This window comes from Lissotriton helveticus, chromosome 7 (genome assembly GCF_964261635.1).
Source record: "Lissotriton helveticus chromosome 7, aLisHel1.1, whole genome shotgun sequence".
In the NCBI taxonomy this organism is placed as follows: Eukaryota; Metazoa; Chordata; class Amphibia; order Caudata; family Salamandridae; genus Lissotriton; species Lissotriton helveticus.
The window spans coordinates 177,323,313-177,344,655 of record NC_136068.1 but is presented as its reverse complement, the minus strand read 5'-3'; the positions used below and the strand labels follow the sequence as shown (position 1 = coordinate 177,344,655).

General features: G+C 48.1%; 1 protein-coding gene across 1 annotated transcript in view; it reads right to left on the bottom strand.

Moving 5' to 3' along the window:
• DDX27 (DEAD-box helicase 27) overlaps window positions 1-21,343 on the bottom strand; it is a 238,087-nt gene that overhangs the window by 137,934 nt on the left and 78,810 nt on the right. Inside the window, exons 6-7 of the mRNA XM_078651885.1 lie at window positions 12,621-12,707; window positions 11,228-11,333 (exon numbers count right to left, since the gene is read on the bottom strand). Coding sequence (XP_078508011.1) covers window positions 11,228-11,333; window positions 12,621-12,707 — 193 coding nt within the window. The remainder of the gene's footprint in view (window positions 1-11,227; window positions 11,334-12,620; window positions 12,708-21,343) is intronic.

The following is a 21,343-nucleotide window of genomic DNA, read 5'->3' as shown; positions in this document are numbered from 1 at the left end:
AATCTCTGAAGTGAGTCCCACAGACATCTATCATACCTGCCGAGCAGAGCTTCCGCATTGGAGACTTTGAGGAAAGAAGCTGAGGTGTTACAAACTCTTCTCCCCCAGGAATCTTGCACCTTGCTGTCCTTATCCGGAGGCACCGTGGATGAGGAAGCTACCGCATTGGATTTTCTAGCCGCCGCAATGATTACTGAATCAGGCGGGGGATCAGATTTGAGGAACAGAGGATCCTCATCCGGAGGACGATACTTCTTGAGAATCCTCGCTGGGACGGACTTCACCGTTGCCGGAGTCAGGAAGACTTCATTTACTGGGTCCATTATACCCGGGACCATCGGCAACAAAGGTTTGGGTGTCGTTCTGTGCTGTAGGGTTTCAAATAGGACTGTCGTCTTGATCTGTGGAGCAGTCATAGGAACTCCCAGCTTCAGGGCTCCCCTGCCCAAGATATCCTGGAATGAAAAAATATCCTCAGTTGGAGATATCCTTGAGCATGGACTGTTCGTCAAGGTCGGAGAGTAATCCCTGTGAGAGCGGGTCCTCGAAGAACTAGAAGAGCTACGGGTCCCTCCTGGACCTAGATCTTCTACTCGAGCGAGTTCTAGAATGCGATCGGTCTCTGCGACGAGATCCTCTCTTACTTGAGTGCCTAGAACGTGACCGTTCCTTACGGCGATGAGCCTGATCCCGATATGCCTTCAGCCGATCAGCTGTCTCCTTGTCCTTGGCCCAGTGGTGAAGAGGTCTATACCACCTTGGTCAAAGACGAACAGGTGGAGATTTGTGTGTGGGATCCTTCACTGGTGATCGTGGAGGTTGATCCGCTTGATCCCGTTGCGATCTTGCAGGGGACTTGGATCTCTCCCTATCCGAAACACTGTTTCGTCCATCCGAGGATCCGCCACTGCGAGATGCTGAGGAGGATGAGGATAGGCTCACTATAGATCTAGAGGAAGACCTGGAACGAGATCTCTCTTCTGCGACTCTCCTTCTCTTGGCAGGAGGCTCCTGTAGTGGAGATTGTCCCACCTCCGCAGCCGATGCAGATCCTGGGGAACCTAACTGAGACCTTACTACTTGAGACTGGTCCAATGGTTCACCCTCCTGTTCCTGCAGCACCTGCTGCAAAGGCGACCTCTCCTGTGATCTTGCAGGAGAGATGTTCAGAGGCCGTGAGACACTCCGTTCCCTGGATCTCCGCTGAGCCATCGACGGTGGCTGTATCAATGCCGAGCGCCGAGCAGATAGGCGCTCCCTCGACGTCGACCGTGGTTTCCTCGATGCCGACCTCGGGTGACGATGAATGTCCTTCGGCATAGAGCCCCTCGCCGTCGAAGGTTGTCTACTCGACGACGACTGAGGCTGCTTCGACGCCGATCGCCGGTGCTCTGGCAGCGACGGCGTGTGCCTTGAGGCCGAATGCCGCTTGCCTGAATGCGATGGAGGCTGCCTCGACGTCGAACGCCATTGATCGGGCGTCGACGTGGGCTGCTTCGACGTCGATCGACTATGAGTCGATAGAGGCTCCCTCGACGCCGAACGACCATGACTAGTCGTCGACGGAGGATGGCTCGACGCCGAACGCCGGTGGCCAGGCGTCGACGGAGAATGCCTCGACGTTACAGCATGACGATGCTGCTTCGACGTCAGGTGGCTCGCCGTCGAACTCTTCTGCTTCGACGGTGACCTATCCCTCGACGCTGTCTGTAGCGGAGGTACCTTCGATGTTGACGCTGAAGACATCTTCTTCGTCGCCGTCGACTGCTTATCCAACGCCGATCTCGACGCCGAATGTGAACCAGTCGGGGCTTCTTTCGACGTCGACCGCGTCTTCTGACTTTTCTGCTTCTTGGGAGATCTTCCTCTCTCAGACAGCCCATAAACACGAATTCTCTCACGCTCTTTCAGAGTTCTGGATGATAAAACCTGGCAGTGTTCACAGGTTTTCGATGAATGAGAGTCTGGTAGGCACAGGATACACACTGAATGAGTGTCAGTCTTGGCCATCTTCCTTCCACATGAAGGGCACTTGTCAAAGAGTGAAGGCATCTCTGACAGAAAAATTACCTTTTTTAAGCCTAAAAAAGGTAGAAGTAACACCCTAAGTCAAAAAGACGTCGAGTGAAAGCAAAAAATTGCAGATAACAAGAATATTTTTTGACAAAATGTCAAAAAGAAAGGGAGCTGTTTCACCAGGGTCCTGACTGAAGGAGCCGGAAAGAACAACTGACCTAACTGTCACCCCTGAGGCATGATGGGAAGCCTGGGGTCATGGCTGCCTTAAAGGCACGGTGCCAGTTTTTGTTGAAAATGGTTTCATTTTCTATGCTATTGTTTTGCAATGCAGCCTGAGGGCTAACAATGTCTATTTACAAGCAATTTTCAGGATTTATGAGTAGTCTACTCATTAAAACACAAAGTTCAAAGGTTATTTGACCTAATGTGTTTTTATTTTGCTTCCTTACTAATTGCATTGTGTGTATTGAATATGCTACTTACCAGTATGCATCTGTTCTTGGCATGTAGGGCTGCTAACATTCATATCTTAGCATTAGATCGCCGCCTAGTGTTGGGTCCGGATGATCGCACATTGTTGTCCTGGAAGAGTCTTCGAAGTATCCTGAGATAGGTGGCTCCTCCCCTGGACTACAGTGCGCATGGGCATCGGCTCCATCCCCAGATTGTTTTTCGCCATTGTGGCAGAAGATGGAGTGAAAAGTGTAAAGGATGTCCATGCTAATGACTGAATACAATAGTATATCTGCAGCTGCGACAGGCACCGGGGAGGAGGGTGGGCGATATGAATGTTAGCAGCCCTACATGCCAATAACAGATGCATACTGGTAAGTAGCATATTCAGTTCGAGGCATGTGGGCTGCTAAATTCATATCTTAGCATAGAATACATAGCAGTCCCTCCATCAGCGGCGGTTGCCCGTGCCAGCTGCAGAAACCTGAAAAAGTGTCTTGAGAACAGCCTGTCCTACAGCAGCTTGCTGCTTGGAATGCACATCAACACAGTAGTGTTTTGTAAAGGTATGTGGTGTAACCCACGTGGCTGCTCTGCAAATGTCTTCTAAAGGAATGTTCCCCAGGAAAGCCATTGATGCCCCCAATTTGCGTGTGGAGTGCGCCCTTGGGGGTATCGTTAAAGTGCGCTTGGCCTTTTGATAACAGATTTGGATGCACTTAACAATCCACCTGGCTATTCCTGCTTTGGAAATAGGGTTGCCTTTGTGTTGTGGTGAGAAGGCAACAAAAAGTTGTTTTGTTTTCCTAAAGTGTTGTGTCCTGTCTATGTAGTACATCAACGCCCTCCGTACGTCTAACATATGGAGCATTCTTTCCGCCACCGTTTGTGGGTTTTGGAAGAATGCCGGCAAGTCAATAGTTTGGTTGAGATGAAACTGTGACACCACCTTCGGAAGGAATTTAGGGTTAGTACGTAGCACTACCCTATTTGGATGAATCTGAATGAATGGCTCTTGGATTGTGAGCGCTTGTAGCTCACTAACCCGCCTCAGTGACGTAATAGCAATGAGGAAAGCTACTTTCCACGTTAGGAACTGGAGTTCACACGAGTGCAGTGGCTCAAAGGGTGGTCCCATCAGTCTGGTGAGGACCACATTGAGGTTCCACACCGGAGCTGGTGGTGTTCTTGGGGAAATGACTTGTTTCAGACCTTCAAGGAAAGCTTTAATGGCAGGCACCCTGAAGACAGAGAGATGTTGCCTATTCTGGAGATAAGCTGCGATGGCGGATAGATGTATCCGAATAGAAGTGAATGCTAGATTGCACTTGTAAAGATGTAGCAGATAGCAAATGATGTTAGGGATAGATGCATCTAGCGGGTTGATGTCATTGGCTGTACAGTAAATGACAAAACGCTTCCATTTTGCAGCATAGCATGCTCTGGTAGTAGGCTTCCTTGCCTCCTTGATGATGTCCATGCATTCCGGAGGTAGGTGCAGGTATCCAAACTCTAGGACTTCAGGAGCCAAATCGCCAGGTTGAGCTGTTGCGGATCTGGATGCTGAATGTCTCCATGGTTCTGCGTCAAAAGTCTGGGCGTGAGGCGCAGTCTTTGATGCGGCACCACCGAGAGTTCGAGGAACGTGGTGTACCATGCTTGGCGCGCCCACGTTGGAGCAACTAGGATGAGAGTCATCGAGTACTGCCTTAGCTTTCTTGCCACCAGCGGTATCAGAGGGGCTGGTGGAAAAGCGTTCGCAAATTTGCCTGACCAGTTCATCCATATCGCATTCCCCTGCGACTGTGGGTGAGGGAACCTGGCGGCAAAGTGTTGGCATTTTGCGTTTTCTTTTGTTGCAAACAGGTCTATCTCCGGAAGACCCCACTGCTGGAAGTACGGGTGGAGTACAGATGGGTGTAACTCCCACTCGTGCATTTGATGGCTGTATCTGCTGAGCAGATCCGCCATCTGATTGTCCTTGCCCGGGAGGTGTTCTGCCATGAGGAAGATGTTCCTCTGAATGGCCCACCGCCACATGCCCTGAGCCAGATGAGACAGCTGTGGCGAGTGGGTGCCCCCCTGCTTCTGGATGTAGTACATCGCGGTCATGTTGTCCGTCCGGACTAACACTACCTTGTTGCACAGATGTACAATGAAGGACTTGAGCGCCATGAAGATTGCCATCAGTTCCAGATAGTTGATGTGCATCTTCTGTTGCTGCGTCGTCCATAGTCCCTGCACTGTGTAAGTGAGCAGATGAGCTCCCCATCCCTGGAGAGATGCGTCCGTTGTCAGGGTAATCTGTGGCACTGGCTCCTGGAACAGTCGGCCCTTGCAAAGGTTGTGTGGAGTCCACCAATGCAGAGAGTCGTATGCCCGACTGGTAACCAACACTAGGTCTGTTAATTGGCCCTGAGCCTGTGTCCACTGATTTGCTAAGCACTCCTGGAGCGGGCGCATATGCAACCGTGCGTGAGGGACTATGAAGATGCAGGAGGCCATCATGCCTATCAACTGCATGAACACTCTCGCTGGGAGTGAGTGTTGTGGTCTGAACTTCTGGATCAGAGACTGCATGCTGTCTATCCTGACTTGGTTTGGTTGAGCCATGGCTGTCAGGGTATTGATCGTCGCACCCAGAAACTGCCGGACATGTGCCGGCTGAAGATGCGACTTTGGGTAGTTCAACGAGAAACCTAGATTGTGAAGGAGGTGAATGGTAGTCGACATGTCCGCGGCGCACTGTTGTTCCGACTTGGCTTGAACGAGCCAGTCGTCCAGGTAGGGGTAGACATGGATGTTCTGCCTCCTGAGGTGCGCTGCTACTGTCGCCAGACACTTGGTAAACACTCTTGGGGCTGTGGTCACTCCGAAGGGTAGGACCTTGAACTGATAATGCCTGCCTTGGATAGTGAACCTGAGGTATTTTCTGTGGAAATAAGCATCCTTGAGGTCTAAGGTTGCTAAGAAGTCCCCTTGGTTTAACAAGGGAAGAATCTGTTGCAGTGTGAGCATATGGAAATGTTCTGACAGTATATACAGGTTTAGGGGACGGAGATCTAGAATGGGTCTGAGAGATCCGTCCTTCTTCGGAATAAGGAAGTACAGGGAATATACCCCTGTGCCTTCCTCCTCTACTGGCACGAGCTCGATTGCGCCTTTTTGCAGCATCACCACTATTTCCTGCTGCAATAAGTGCAAGTGCTCTGCGGACATAGGCCGTTGCCTTGGTGGAATGTTGGGTGGAGTGGATTTTAACTCTAGACAATAACCGTACTGGACAAGTTGTCGCACCCACCTGTCTGTGGTGATGTTTCTCCAGACGGGCAGGAACTGCTGTAGTCTCCCCCCGACAGGTGTTAAGTGGTCGGGGGGCAGTGACAGAAAGTCACTGTTTGCTTGGGGCAGAGGAGCGGGAGTTGTTGTTCCCTCTGCCACGTCCTCTGGTGCGGTTTCCTCGGTAACCCCCCTTGTTCTGTTTGGGGTACGAGGATTGTGCTCCACCTCTAGAGAATTGTGATTGTTGACCCATCTGTCCTCTGGTGACTCCACGTGCACCTGAGCGACGAAAATTGTTGCCACGAAACTGCAGTGATTGTAGGGCCCCCATAGACTTAGCAGTCTCTGTGTCTTTCTTAATTTTTTCCAGGGTGGTGTCAACATCTGGACCAAACAGTCTATCAGGATTGACTGGCTGATTAAGTATGGTTGTTTGAATGTCAGGTTTAAACCCCGATATGCGGAGCCACGCCTGTCGTCTCAGCATGACGCTAGTGTTAATGGCCCTAGCTGCTGTGTCTGCGGCATCAAGTGCACACTTTATGGCTGCGTTGGAGATCAGTTTTCCCTCTTCTATAAGCAGTTTGGTGCCCTCTTGAAACTGCGAAGGCAGGTGTTCTAAAACCCGCTCTAGGGTGTCGTAATGCGCCCTATCATAACGTGCCAAGAGTGCCTGTGTATTTGCAATACGCCAAAAATTGGCAGCCTGTGCAGCTACTCTTTTGCCTCCTGCCTCTAGCACTTTGGACTCCTTATCCGGGGGAGGAGCTTCACCCGTTGTTTGGGAGTTGGCCCTTTTGCGGGCATTTGCGACCACCAGGGAGTCAAGCGGCAACTGTCCCCGAATGTATGCAGGGTCTGCAGGTGCTGGTCTGTACTTCTTTTCGATACGTGGATTGACCACTCTCGCCCTGGTAGGTTCTTTAAAGATGTCCGCAGCATGTTTGAGGACCCCTTTGAGCATAGGCAGTGTCTTTACTGTCCTTTCAGAGACTGAAAAAGTGTCGAATAGAAAGTCTTCTTCTACTGGGTCAGCATGCATGTCCACATCATGATTAGCCGCTGCCCTTTCAATGAGTGCATGAAAACTCGCAGAATCTTCTGTTGGGGATGCACGTGCGCTGAAAGGCTGTGGGTCTTGCCCCACATCTTGGGTGCCTTGGTCACCAATGTCATCATATGAATCCGGCTGTGCATCTGGTTCATTGATGGGGAAAGTGTATTGGTCATCTTCATCATATCCCTCACCCTCAGAGTGTTCTGGGGAAGGAGTCGGGCTCTTTCTTGGAGGAGGCTGGATAGGTTCCATGAGGCCTGAAGCGTCCTGAGGAAACCTTTTCTTCTTCAGGGGGATGACATAGGAGTCCACTGGATGTGAAGTGATCCTCCTTTTGTAAAGGGTCAATTTGCCTGTGTCTGCGTCGATAAAACGCTCAGAATCCTCTTCTGAGTCGAGTACCCGACTCGAAAGTGCCCCCGCCGTTGAAGAATCCGACTTCTTTGGCGTCGATTTCGTTGAAAAGGCCTTCGGCGCCTCTTTTGGCGGCAGAAGGAAGAGAAGTTTACCCGCAGGCTTCACCGGAATGTCCATCGGCTTCTGTGGCGATAGCATCGGAGCCGACGTAGCAGAGGCCTTCTCCCTGATTCTCTGTAGTGAAGAGGCGATGGGGGACGCGTCACTTACAGTGGCCTTTGGCGCCGACGAGGAGGTCTTGACCTTGCCCTCGGATCCGACGTCCTGTTGGCCCTTCTGAGTCTTGGACGATGATGCCGCAGCCGCCGACCCAGAGTCCTTGGACCGATGCGCAGATGTGCCAGCCTTCGATACGTGTGCTTGTGTCGTCTCCGTCTCCACCACGCGTCCGACTAACGAAGTCCCAGTCGGAACCGGAGCCGTGTCGCTGGCTTTGGCGGGCTTTGACGGCGTCGCAGCGGTTGACCCGTGCCGACCACCCTTCTTAGAGGATCCCTCCTCTGGCGCCGATTTTGACACTGTGGAATCGACAGATTTCTTCGACTTCTGTGGACCGGAGGCCGACGGAGTCGATGAAGCAGCGGGTTTAGTAGCTTTTGGTGTTACGGCCGCCATCTTAGGGACGCTTGAATCCATAAGTTTCGGTTTCGATTTCGGGTCGGCCATTTTAGGTGTAGTCGATACCGTAGGTTTCAGTTTCGGTTTCGATACGGGCTGCGCAGCAAGTATGTCCGTGGCCGGGCCTGAAGGCGGGGCCGTGGCTTGCGGTACGGGGTCTTGGGTAAGGCCGACAGGCGATCCCGTGACCCGATCATGATCTTCGTAACCTTCGGGGCATAGCTCGTCCCCTGAGCTATCTTCCGCGGCCCCATAAATCTCTTCGACGTCCCCTACCTCGTCGACGTATTCAAGGCCTTGACCCACGACTCCGTCGTCGTCTACCGGATCCGCCTCGACCTCCGTCTCGGGTGGGGAGATTTGAAGATGATGGCTCTGGCCCTCCTCTTCTTGGTCGCCGAAGATGTTTTCTGGATCCGGGGCCGCTTGTCTGGCCTCCAGGCGCACCGCGCGCCGAAGCTTGAGAGTCTTCTTTGACCTGAATCTTGCGCAGGCCTTGCAGTTGTCCTCGTTATGGTCTGGTGAAAGGCATTTGTTACAGACCGGGTGCACGTCTATATGTGGGTATTTGGACCCACAGAGCGGACAGTACTTAAACGGACTCCGCTCCATGCTGGAAAGTTGCAGTCGTGTCGCGATGAGAAGGCCTCGATGTCCGAAGAGTGAAAATACTCCGCTGATTCCGACTCCAAGAGACGGAAGAACTCGAGACCGTGCGCAAACAATACCGACGCAAAGAATACAAGGCCTTTTGGCCGTAAAAAGTTAGTTTTTCTCGGTTCCGACAGAGAGACGTCGAGACCGCATCCGAACCCAATGGCGGAAAAAAACTATCTGGGGATGGAGCCGATGCCCATGCGCACTGTAGTCCAGGGGAGGAGCCACCTATCTCAGGATACTTCGAAGACTCTTCCAGGACAACAATGTGCGATCATCCGGACCCAACACTAGGCGGCGATCTAATGCTAAGATATGAATTTAGCAGCCCACATGCCTCGAACATGTGTTTACATTGTTCTTAGCCTCAGTTATGGAGCTGCATTGGTATGAGAAAAATGATATATGTACATACATATATGTGGAGCGAGATATATGTGTTTTTTACATATATATTTTTATATTGTTTCCGGGGTCCCGCACATGGGCGGGAATATTCAGTGCTTATGACTATTGATGAGGATCCCCTGGAAGAGAACTAGCTACTAACGCAGGAACAGTCAGTGGTTGAAGAAGTTACTATAAGCAACTATCATAAGAAAGTAACATGCAACAGTAGAAATAATAGGACAAATAATACCCAGGTTTCAGGTGGTGACTTAATAGATCAGTTTTTAGAATATGGTGGAAGTGCAGGAAGTTTAAATTGAGTCTGAGTTCTTCCACATGGCTGATTCAAGCTCTGAGGGCTCGACAAGAGAAGCCTTGGTTGCAGGATCGAATAAGCTGCAGACAGGAATAAGTAATTGTGAGATGGTGCAGATGGGAACCCGTATCGTACCTGCTAGTCCGGACCACTGTCTCCGAAACTGTCCTCAGTCCGATAAAACACCAGTGAAATACAATGCCCCTAGAATGCCGTCCGAATGGATAACCCCTGCCCCCGTCATGTATCCCTACAGGAACCAACTATTCGGGATATACTGTACTTACTCAGGGAACCAGAGAAAGTCTGTCTGTTTTAAGCAACTTGGAAGTTCCTTGCTTGTGCTTGCTCTGCCCCCGACTTCCGGAAGTACAGTAACTCCAAAGTCTGAGATACTATTGGCCTCAGCTTAGTGAGAGTGGAACACAGAAGCACCCCCAGGTGCTACACAAGTTGTGCGAGTACTTCTTTTTTTATATTGGTCCTGAAGAAAGCCCCATAGACCCGGTTGGGCACAGTGGGTCTGAAACAAGTCGACCTATTTTGTATAGAAGATCCAGTAACTAGATCCACACCTGCACAGCAAGTTTTTTAATTTCTTGAATCACTTCTTTAAAATAAGTAGTTCTCGTGTTGATTCAAAGAATTTTAAATTCACTATATATATATATATGCTCCACAGACGCCATCCATCACGCTCCATTACCACACGGGCAAACAACGTCGGAACGAAACCACAAATGCGTGCAAGATTCTCAGTGCTTTATTCCGTGCTCAAAAATTCAGCCAGCAAATGTCATATATATATATTTCTTTTTTTAGCACTTACTTGATCTGGACACTACTACGCATCCAGTGGTTACCCCCTGGTGGAGGTTAACCTACAACAAAAAAGACCCTATGATGATGCATTAACACAACGTAAACCGGCGGAGAACCAGGATATTCCGCCTTGCCATCTACGTGCGTGTATGAGTGTTTTTTACGAGGGTCATCGAGCACCATAAAAAACCCTGGCTACGTAGTTTCAAGTGGTCCATTCTCCCTAATTGATTATTTGAATATATAGCCTGGAAGCTGAATGGATCTCCATTTGTACCTCCCTCCACTTTGATTAAAACAAATTAATTCTAAATGTACCTTTTCTCACACAGTTATTAACCACTTCCATGCTAATGACAAGGCCAGCTCGTCATGCAGTTTACTGGACCTGTGCTTAGGCCGAGCTGACCTTGTCATGAACAATGGGAAAAGTCCTAGTTCAGCACCCAGCGGGAATTGCCTTAGCATTGAAGGTGTTAATTCTCTAGTGATTATGGTTGCATTTTTGAATCTTAAACCTTCATTCAGATTTTATTTATTTTATCTTCACCTTCTTTTTAACTTGTATTTATCTGCTCTGCTTTTGTAAAGGATTTTAAGTAATCATACAATAAAGTTATAGCACAGACGCTCAGATCCCAATCTATAAACACTGTGTTTCCTCTGCCAAGACTCACTTTATATCCTGTACCCCTTTCGTCCCTCACATATTCTTTGCCTTACCCTCCCTCAAAGTTTTCTCCAAAGCACTAATTGGGTGTGGTGAAGGAATAATCTAACACTCACACTATACGTTCAAACCTGCAACTGACTGCTCCCTTTGTTTCTCCCCTCTATATGAGCCTCCAGGGAAGGTCACTGGATTCGGAAGCCCGAACGGACGAGACGACAACCGACACTGAGGATACCAGACAAGGAGAAGACCCGAGGAAGAAAGAAGATCCATTCCTGTCCCTGGACCCCATACAGCCTATTGTTCGCAATAAACCACTTACAATTGCTCACTACATACAGCCTCTGCGTCTATTTATCCGGCCCGCACTCCCACAACGCTCACAGTAATTCACAGTAATTCAAAGCCCTAAAGACTGAGAGGCATGCACATTGTGGCAGTCTTCATTCACAATTTTCTACAGAATCTTCATGGCCTTTGGGATTCTAAACACGTCCAGCCAAATAAGCCTATTATCTCTCACCTGTTCCAGTAGCTGCACACGCACAGATATCCTTTCCCAGGAGTCCCACGGGAATGCACGCCTTCTGGATTGGGGTTGGATGTTTGAAGCTCATAGCTGTGATAGCCTGCATTTAGAATACAAAATATGCTCAGAGAAAAAGGTAAAGAACCTAAACAAGCAATGTTCCACTACCACTTTTCAGTCAGAGCTCCTTCATTGCCTTCCTGCCATGAGCTTTCAAGCGATATATTAATAATACAACTGTGCCATCAGTAACAAATCTAGGCTCTGTAGATGGGACGGAAAGTGCTATGTAAACAGCAGTATGCAGTTCTAAGCAGCTATTGCTTCAATCTGTAGTGCAACCCCTGCCATTGTGATGAAGCAATTTCCTACAGTAAGATGCTCAGTGCCCTGCACAAAGCCTCTGACCCTAGGGGTTTTTCCTTAGCAGGTCCTCTACACTAGCGATCGTCTTAAATCTGTCCTGCTTTCTTCCCTCAGACCAATCTCAAAATCATGTATCCTGAAGGAGATCCTACATTTTCTTGGAAGCCCACAATCTCAGTAATTGAAAACCACCAGCTCTCTCATCTGCTTTTAAGATTTGTTTTCACAAACATCTTCACTCCTCTCCTATCTGTACTGCACACACCATCACTCCCAGCAGGTAATTGCTCACACTCCCTCCACAACCTTAAAGATATTCCATCCTCTCCCCCAAAAGACAGTATTTCTAACATTCCGCCATGCAGACTGTGCTCTCATTCCTACAGTCCACTCAGACAGCCATCCCTGAAATCTTGCATTAAATACCCCCAAAGCTCCATGCCCACAGAAAATGTAACCTCTCCCAATTGTTGCAGTCCCACTTTTTGACTCCATAGTTGCTTTCCTCCAGACAGTTCTTCAACACTCCCCATAGACCACCTTCCAACACTCTTGCCAGACACAGACATCCCTCGCTTCTCCATCGGACAGCCAACCCAGCCTCCACAAGCTTCACCATCAAACTGCCTTCCCACAGTCATTTCAGACTCACCCTCAGACACAACCACATGCTCTTTTGACCATACACACCTCCTGCAGCACTTTCCTACCTTCCACCAGAGACTTGATTTGCACTTTATCTCATTCTGCTGCCATGCACAATACCACAAGCCAGGCTTCTACAGCCAGTGTTTCAACTCCCCACCAGCTAGCACTTCCACGCCCACCAGAAAGCTCCCCACACTCTCCACCAAACATCACTTCCACACCATCTTCCAGGAAGCATTCAGATTCCCTTGACCAGACCGCACTTTTACACAGACCAGAAAGCTAACAGCCTCCAATTTACAGCGTTCTCAAAATCTTCATCAGACAGTGCTCGATAGCACTTTTCGATGAATAACACCACCCAACTCCTTACCTTTAGCAGAGGTCTTGAGAGGTTCATGTCCTGAAATGACAGACTGTCATCAAACCCGGATGCATCTTCAAAAAATCCTCCAGGGCCCTAAAGAAAGCAAATAATGTGATGTTTGCAGACTAAAGTTCATATGCCTCTGTCTCACAAAGTATTTGTAGGACTGACTCCTGTAAATGAGTTATACGCCATTCAGATATATATGGGATAATCACCTCGACACACAACCTTTACTGGATTACTCCTAAACAAAAACTTGAACTTCTGTGTTTACTCCCATTGCTTTGCTTCAGAACAAGACCGACACCAAGCTCATGTTGCACCACACATTACATACACTAGGGAAGGCTGGGCCCTGGTTATGGGCTAGTGAGGTGCCCTATAAATAGGTATGTGGTGCACTGTGTTTTAGATTCTTATAGTGACAGTCAGTCCTCCCTCAGGGACACGTGTAAGAACACCTGTACTACTATAATACCCTTTAGCTGCTACTAAAAGGCAATCTTTCCACAGTCTACCATGAAGGAGCACAGTCACCATCCACGATGCACGAGGATAGACTTTGAGTGTACCTCAAAGTTCATAACTGAAGGCCACACAAAATCATGGAGCCTCCACAGTGACTGTGCGGAGTATCAGGTCCACTGTGCCGGAGGTCGTTGTAAGGCTAGTCAAGAAAAACAAACACGGCAGTACAGCTCATCTTTTTAAAGCTGGGTTTAGACTGCTGTCAATGCAGAATTGTTTATAATTTTTGAGGAACACAGATGAAATACGAATCAACTTTGCAATATAGAGAGAAACCGGGTTGAGTGGACACATGCTAACAAACCTTCAAGCATTTGATAGGATAACAAACAAAGTACTATGATCATTATTAACAAATCAGAAAATGCAATAGGTCGATGGAGGAATGGTCTGATGTGGGGCAAAATGGCTGCCTATTAAATGAGATCCAGCCCCGCTAGATCACCACTGAAGGTACGCACCATTGTGATAGGAAAAGGAATAGTCAAGCCTTGTGTGAACTGAAGCCTACTGATTCCAAATGAGTGACCTCCAGCCAGACCAACGACAGGGTGAGATGCTTACAAACAAACAATCACACATTGACAGCCTGCAGGGCCTGCAACATGACCATTTCTCCCCACTTACAATTTAGCAAAGTGACATAGAGAATGCTCACTCTGCAAGTTCTACTCTCCAAGACACGTGTGTGGAAACTGGGGCAGTAAAAAAGTGTCATCAATATCCAGACTGGTGTCGCTAAACTGTGGGACCGCCAGAGACACAGTAGAAGTGTGAGTGAACTACAGATTAGCAACCCTGTAGCCAAGGAAAGCAAATACTGGATTCAGAGTGGGAGACAGGCAATAGCCTTGTTTGTTTCAGATGGTGAGAGTGGCGTGTATTTGGTTAAAAGTATCTGCCTGCACGTGCACTCATATGTGTGAATTTATGGGTTGTGTGTGTGTGTATGGCACCGCGTCCCTCCTCAAAGATATTGTCTTTTCTTGGAAGCCATTCTTGATGTCAGGGAACACCAAATGTAACTTATGCCCCCATTATAAGGGGTTTGTTTCTGGCACAGTTATGTCTATTATGTCAAAATGTTGGCACAGGCACACTAAAGGTAAAGTCTGACACATGTTTAGCATTCTTAGGCTAATCACAGCAAAATGGAAGCTATCTTTGCAATATTGTCATATGCTTGGTCCTACTGTGGCTATTTATCAAATAAATAAAAACATTTTAAGAATCATGCCCCTGAAAGACATGAGGTGGGGGTTCTTAGCATTATGGTGGGCAGCAACGACAACTGTGGACCTGACATTAAGGTGAGAATCCTTGGCAAATGTAAAGCACCTTTCATCGCTGGCATGTGGTGGTAAGAATGTGGCACAGTGTTCCAAGAATGCACTCAGGTGGCCTTCCAAGGATTATGCCTCCATGATTGAAGGCATGCATGGATTCTTCCTCGTGGTTGGGTCACCCGGGGGGGTCTTTAGGGATACCTCATGGTTAAAGGGATATACCTCAGTGGTCTAAGCACTTCATTAGTCGTGTGACGTTTTTTGATGCCTCTCTTGGTCGCGTAGGGGGGACCATTTGCAGTCCACCGTCGAATATTTATTATGATCCTTCTGGAGGCTAGAGCAAGTAAGAGTGGCCCATAGCGGGCATGTTTCAGTAGACTGGAAACCACCTAAGACCCTCAAAATTTGTTACCCCTGACTCAGAGTGCATTGAGTGTGAGTTTGACTGTTTCTAGGGTGTTTGGGATTGTTCCCTGCACCCTATCTCTTGACCCTTGGCTACCGCCCTAAAAAAACAAGCATTGACATAGCCAATTAGTCTCGCGTTTGGGGCCTTATAAGTGTTTAGCCAGGTCATGCTAAGTCCTGGCTTACTCTTGAAATTCAGGAGTAAGTCTGTAATACCATGAATAAGACTGCAGCGCCTTGATCACAGTTCTTAGCTCACTGTGCTAGATTACTATTGTAAATTATGAACTGCACAGTAATAAAAGGCTCTCTGTGACAAAAGCAGTAACCCACAGACCTATGCACATGAAATACACTGTTGTGCTCTGCGTGGTACAAGTTCTTTGCAGCAGTCATTGACTCTTAAAAATGGTTAGGAAAAGAAGGCATAAAACAACTAGCTTATAACCTGAAGAAAATTAAAAGTGCTGAACAAGCACGCTAATTCATAAGACGAAATCACAGCAAGAAAACTAGAATGTGTGGCACTGCAGAGAAGTTTCCAAATCAACAGTTATGTGTTTTAACCACTCAGTCTATTTTTTTTTTATCTGCAATGCCATGGATATCTGCAATCTTGATTGAAGCGATCGGCGACCTCGGACCTGAGGATCGGGGTTCGAGTCTCGGTAACGACGCTAAACATCCTGTGATTCTGTGCAAATCACTTAATCTCCCCGTGCCTAACAAAAATGAATGCGTGTCCTCATGTAACGTAAATGGTGCTACGTAAAGCGCTCGGATACCCGATTCGGTTCAGGTCAAGTTTGCGCTATATAAAACTCTGCAAAAAAAAAAAACGGCAGGTGAGGCAGAAACTGTCTATGTGAAGCTGATTGTAGAGACCATGCATGAAATCTGGTTTCGAAGGCAAACACTGAGTTTTTGTTGAGAAAAACAAGATTTCCTGTGTGTGAATTAACCCAAAATGGAAAAAGCATATTTGATATATTTATAGCTTTTAGTATTTCCTTTGTGTCAGGGAGCACTTGCTGTGGCAGCTGGCATTTCATTAATCAAGGGGAGGCATTTTATTATACTAGAGCTTTTCCCGAGATTGCCAGTAATAAATCAATCTTATCCCTCAACACTATAACAGGCCATGGGCAAAATGGGAGAGTGCCTGGGTGAATAGGTGACCCCGACTGGTCACAAGCACTTAAGCACCTGAGAGATACAACCTGTGTTCCAAATAGGTCAATAAAAAATATTTTACTGGGAATACCATACTAGGATGCAAGTTAAGTTGTTTGGTAACCCTCCCAAGCAACATGTCTCAAAGGTTATGACCAATAAGGCAATTTTTTAAAATACATTTTCTTATTTAATTTTAAAATTAAATAAGGTACAAAAAGGCAAAGCCAAATACGAAGCGGTCATAAATCCGCTGCAAATAGAATACAATTTCAAGGGCTGTCTAACAAAGTAACCCAATTAGAACACAAACATCCTTTCTATCCCTACTCCCCCAAAAAAGGAGCAGGTCCAGTGTGGCAAGAGAAGAGACAAAACAACAGCAATTCAGCCAACTACTGTGTTAAATCCATTTACATACATTATTTTACAAGAACACTGGAGTATGACTGGTTAAAGAGACAATTGAAACAGCACTCTTCTCAGAATGGTTTGGGGTTATTATAGTCATAAAAGCGAGATAGCACTCAGTCTTGAGGTGAGGTGCTCTAATTTGGTAAAATACTGTTTTAATGGAGCAGACCCGGTCAAAAAGTATGCTGAGGCTGGGTTACATTAGGCATTAGATGTTACAATGCAAATGTTTGCCACAATATGTTGAAGCTAAGGGCAAATGGAGATGTTCTTCATCCTGAACAGAGCAATCAATAGCATCATTGCCGCCAATGTAAGAGAGAGCAAAACTCAGTCATGCTAGGAGTCCAGAATCACAACTGTGGGGTCTGCAGTAATGTGGAATCCCTAAACAGCATTGCTGTGACTGAGGATCTCCTTCCAAAACATCTGGACAACAGCAAAGGACCACTGCATATGGAGAAATGTCCTTATGCCCTCCATGCATTACCAAAAAACAACAAGTGATGGACTGAATGTGGATCAATGTCACACACTCCCCCAGTCAAAAGATCTGGGCCCAAATCCATCGTTTTTTTGCACTCCACACCACCCTGGGTCAGATAATGGCTTTATGCAAATCAGCTCTGACCCTGTTGCCCCATGGGAACAGTCCAGTCCGAACTACAACAGCCATATCTTTCCCAGACCGGAATCAAGCATCCGAGGACCGGACCGGTTTCGAGGTAACACCTCTCTTCAGCCCGGCTAGCTTGACTCCAAGTGGTGTGGAGTGCCTGGGACCCACGTCTGGGCATCCCCAGCGCACTTAGGGCGGCAATTGCAAAAAACAACAAGTGATGGACTGAATGTGGATCAATGTCACACACTCCCCCAGTCAAAAGATCTGGGCCCAAATCCATCGTTTTTTTGCACTCCACACCACCCTGGGTCAGATAATGGCTTTATGCAAATCAGCTCTGACCCTGTTGCCCCATGGGAACAGTCCAGTCCGAACTACAACAGCCATATCTTTCCCAGACCGGAATCAAGCATCCGAGGACCGGACCGGTTTCGAGGTAACACCTCTCTTCAGCCCGGCTAGCTTGACTCCAAGTGGTGTGGAGTGCCTGGGACCCACGTCTGGGCATCCCCAGCGCACTTAGGGCGGCAATTGCAAAAAACAACAAGTGATGGACTGAATGTGGATCAATGTCACACACTCCCCCAGTCAAAAGATCTGGGCCCAAATCCATCGTTTTTTTGCACTCCACACCACCCTGGGTCAGATAATGGCTTTATGCAAATCAGCTCTGACCCTGTTGCCCCATGGGAACAGTCCAGTCCGAACTACAACAGCCATATCTTTCCCAGACCGGAATCAAGCATCCGAGGACCGGACCGGTTTCGAGGTAACACCTCTCTTCAGCCCGGCTAGCTTGACTCCAAGTGGTTCCGTTCTGGGAAGGACATGGCTTTTGTAGTTCGGACTGGACTGTTCCCATGGGGCAACAGGGTCAGAGCTGATTTGCATATCGCCATTGTCTAACCCAGGGTGGTGTGGAGTGCAAAAAAACGATGGATTTGGGCCCAGATCTTTTGACTGGGGGAGTGTGTGACATTGATCCACATTCAGTCCATCACTTGTTGTTTTTGCAATTGCCGCCCCAAGTGCGCTGGAGATGCCCAGACGTGGGTCCCAGGCACTCCACACCACTTGGAGTCAAGCTAGCCGGGCTGAAGAGAGGTGTTACCTCGAAACCGGTCCGGTCCTCGGATGCTTGATTCCGTTCTGGGAAGGACATGGCTTTTGTAGTTCGGACTGGACTGTTCCCATGGGGCAACAGGGTCAGAGCTGATTTGCATATCGCCATTGTCTAACCCAGGGTGGTGTGGAGTGCAAAAAAACGATGGATTTGGGCCCAGATCTTTTGACTGGGGGAGTGTGTGACATTGATCCACATTCAGTCCATCACTTGTTGTTTTTGCAATTGCCGCCCTAAGTGCGCTGGAGATGCCCAGACGTGGGTCCCAGGCACTCCACACCACTTGGAGTCAAGCTAGCCGGGCTGAAGAGAGGTGTTACCTCGAAACCGGTCCGGTCCTCGGATGCTTGATTCCGTTCTGGGAAGGACATGGCTTTTGTAGTTCGGACTGGACTGTTCCCATGGGGCAACAGGGTCAGAGCTGATTTGCATATCGCCATTGTCTAACCCAGGGTGGTGTGGAGTGCAAAAAAACGATGGATTTGGGCCCAGATCTTTTGACTGGGGGAGTGTGTGACATTGATCCACATTCAGTCCATCACTTGTTGTTTTTGCAATTGCCGCCCTAAGTGCGCTGGAGATGCCCAGACGTGGGTCCCAGGCACTCCACACCACTTGGAGTCAAGCTAGCCGGGCTGAAGAGAGGTGTTACCTCGAAACCGGTCCGGTCCTCGGATGCTTGATTCCGTTCTGGGAAGGACATGGCTTTTGTAGTTCGGACTGGACTGTTCCCATGGGGCAACAGGGTCAGAGCTGATTTGCATATCGCCATTGTCTAACCCAGGGTGGTGTGGAGTGCAAAAAAACGATGGATTTGGGCCCAGATCTTTTGACTGGGGGAGTGTGTGACATTGATCCACATTCAGTCCATCACTTGTTGTTTTTGCAATTGCCGCCCTAAGTGCGCTGGAGATGCCCAGACGTGGGTCCCAGGCACTCCACACCACTTGGAGTCAAGCTAGCCGGGCTGAAGAGAGGTGTTACCTCGAAACCGGTCCGGTCCTCGGATGCTTGATTCCGTTCTGGGAAGGACATGGCTTTTGTAGTTCGGACTGGACTGTTCCCATGGGGCAACAGGGTCAGAGCTGATTTGCATATCGCCATTGTCTAACCCAGGGTGGTGTGGAGTGCAAAAAAACGATGGATTTGGGCCCAGATCTTTTGACTGGGGGAGTGTGTGACATTGATCCACATTCAGTCCATCACTTGTTGTTTTTGCTCCATGCATTACCAGCACATTTCTGACGCGGTCAGAAAGAGCTAATGTAAGCTTACTGTTGTCATATCCCATTGGCATATCACCTTGTAGGACAATGGCCTGCAGGCAATACCTCTTTGTGCCTTAAGATGTCGGACTAAAGCAAAGTCCATACCTCATCAGAGACTGCCCAGTGTAGTAGACCTTTTTACTAGCTATCCGGGTACAACCACTTCTTAATTTAACTACTCGCTTCAAAGTTCTATACAAGTTGAAGATAAGGCCATCAGAGCCTGATTAGCTTTTAAAAGTGGCTTGATATCTTGGCGCCTCCTTTTGCATTATGCGGATGCAGGGCACAGTGTCTGAGCTGGGGTTATTGGAGCTGTGTCAGTTTCTTGCATAGCATACTCTGTTTTGCACAGAAGGAAAGATTTAATCCGACCCTGAAGGAATAGGTTTGTAAGAAATATGTAGCCTCATTTTCCCACTGCTGAAAACTGTCTGCTTCCAGAGCTGGGGTGCAATGGATAGGATTTGCGAGAAAGGGAAGAAGGTCAGGCCTCCTTTCTCAGCTGTTTCATCTCATACCTCTAGGATGGTTTTAAGAGTTTCAAAGGTACTGTGCCTTTTTCAGTCAAGCTAAGCCCCACAACGTGAATCCCACCACCGTCCAACTTTAGAGCGGCAACCCCAGGAGGGACTCCGGTCTTTTACTCAGATGGATGCTGTGGGGCACTTATATTCAGAAGAATCCACTCTTTTACTCCTTCTCCTTGTCTGGCCAGGGAGAGCCTCAAGAAACCCCGAGCTTGCCCAGTTAAATGCTTTCGCCTCATCTCCACTTGCCTTGATCATTGCCCCTGTAGAGGTCTGACGGGGACAAATTGGTTTGGGTGTTTCGGAGACCTCCTGAGTCTTCTCAAACATCTCATCGACTGTGGGCTCAAAAGATGCTCCCAATCGAAGGGCACGTTGAGTAGATGTTGTTCCACTTCTGACCTGAAGCCAGAAATTCAGAGCCAAGCAAGAGGATACTGGTGTTTATATCCTGAGAGGCACTGCCCGGAGCATCCGTTGTGACATCCTATATTTGCACCGGAAATGGCCTTGCCCGTGGCCGTCAGATCCTGGTCTCCTTTACTGAGGGCCTCAGTGAGGTGTTTGTTGAGCTCCTCTATTTCCTCCCCCTGAGAGGGTACTATTTGGAGAGCAAGCCAACAGAGTTGCCATTTTATCAATGTGTAGAGGAGCTGCCAATCAAATGTCCTGACCCGATCCTGGATGAAAAAATTCGAGGTACAGTCTTAGTCCTGGTGTGCTATGGACCAAGGGCAAAGTCACAACAAGTCTTGTGCCACAAAAAAAACTTAGAAGAAAAACAACTTGGAAACATCCAGGCCCAAAAGATGACAGGAGTGTGTAGAGCATGTGTATCTACAACTATACATGCTACAAACATTATGGTCCTCACTAGTCTCCTCTCTTTTCATGATATAGTCTCTTTTTTATTTATTTTAGTGGACAAACCCGGTGTCGCTCTCAAACACAATGGTAAAGAAATGTACACTTTCTATTGTCAAACAGGGATATGCAAACATCAGCTTGAATTGTAGCGCGTCATACAGCCAGTGAGGTGCAGACGGAACATCTTCTGTAATCATACTCGCATCCTCCTCACTACTGAACAACTTATAACTGTATACCTCCCACTGAATCCTCTTCTGCCTCCCTAACTTATCTCCTAAACTCGCTTGTAGCATTCCCCCATTCCATGCATTTTACTGCACCATCCCTATATACCTGTTTCACACTATGCCAAGTTTCTTCTTACCTCTGGGAGCACATCAGGCACAATCTCACCATCTCTACCCAAAATGATCTTCCACATTACTATTCCCAAACGCCTCCACCCTCAACGTTTCAAGTATTATCGATTTCAATTTTGAAGTGACGTGCAACAATTTCATA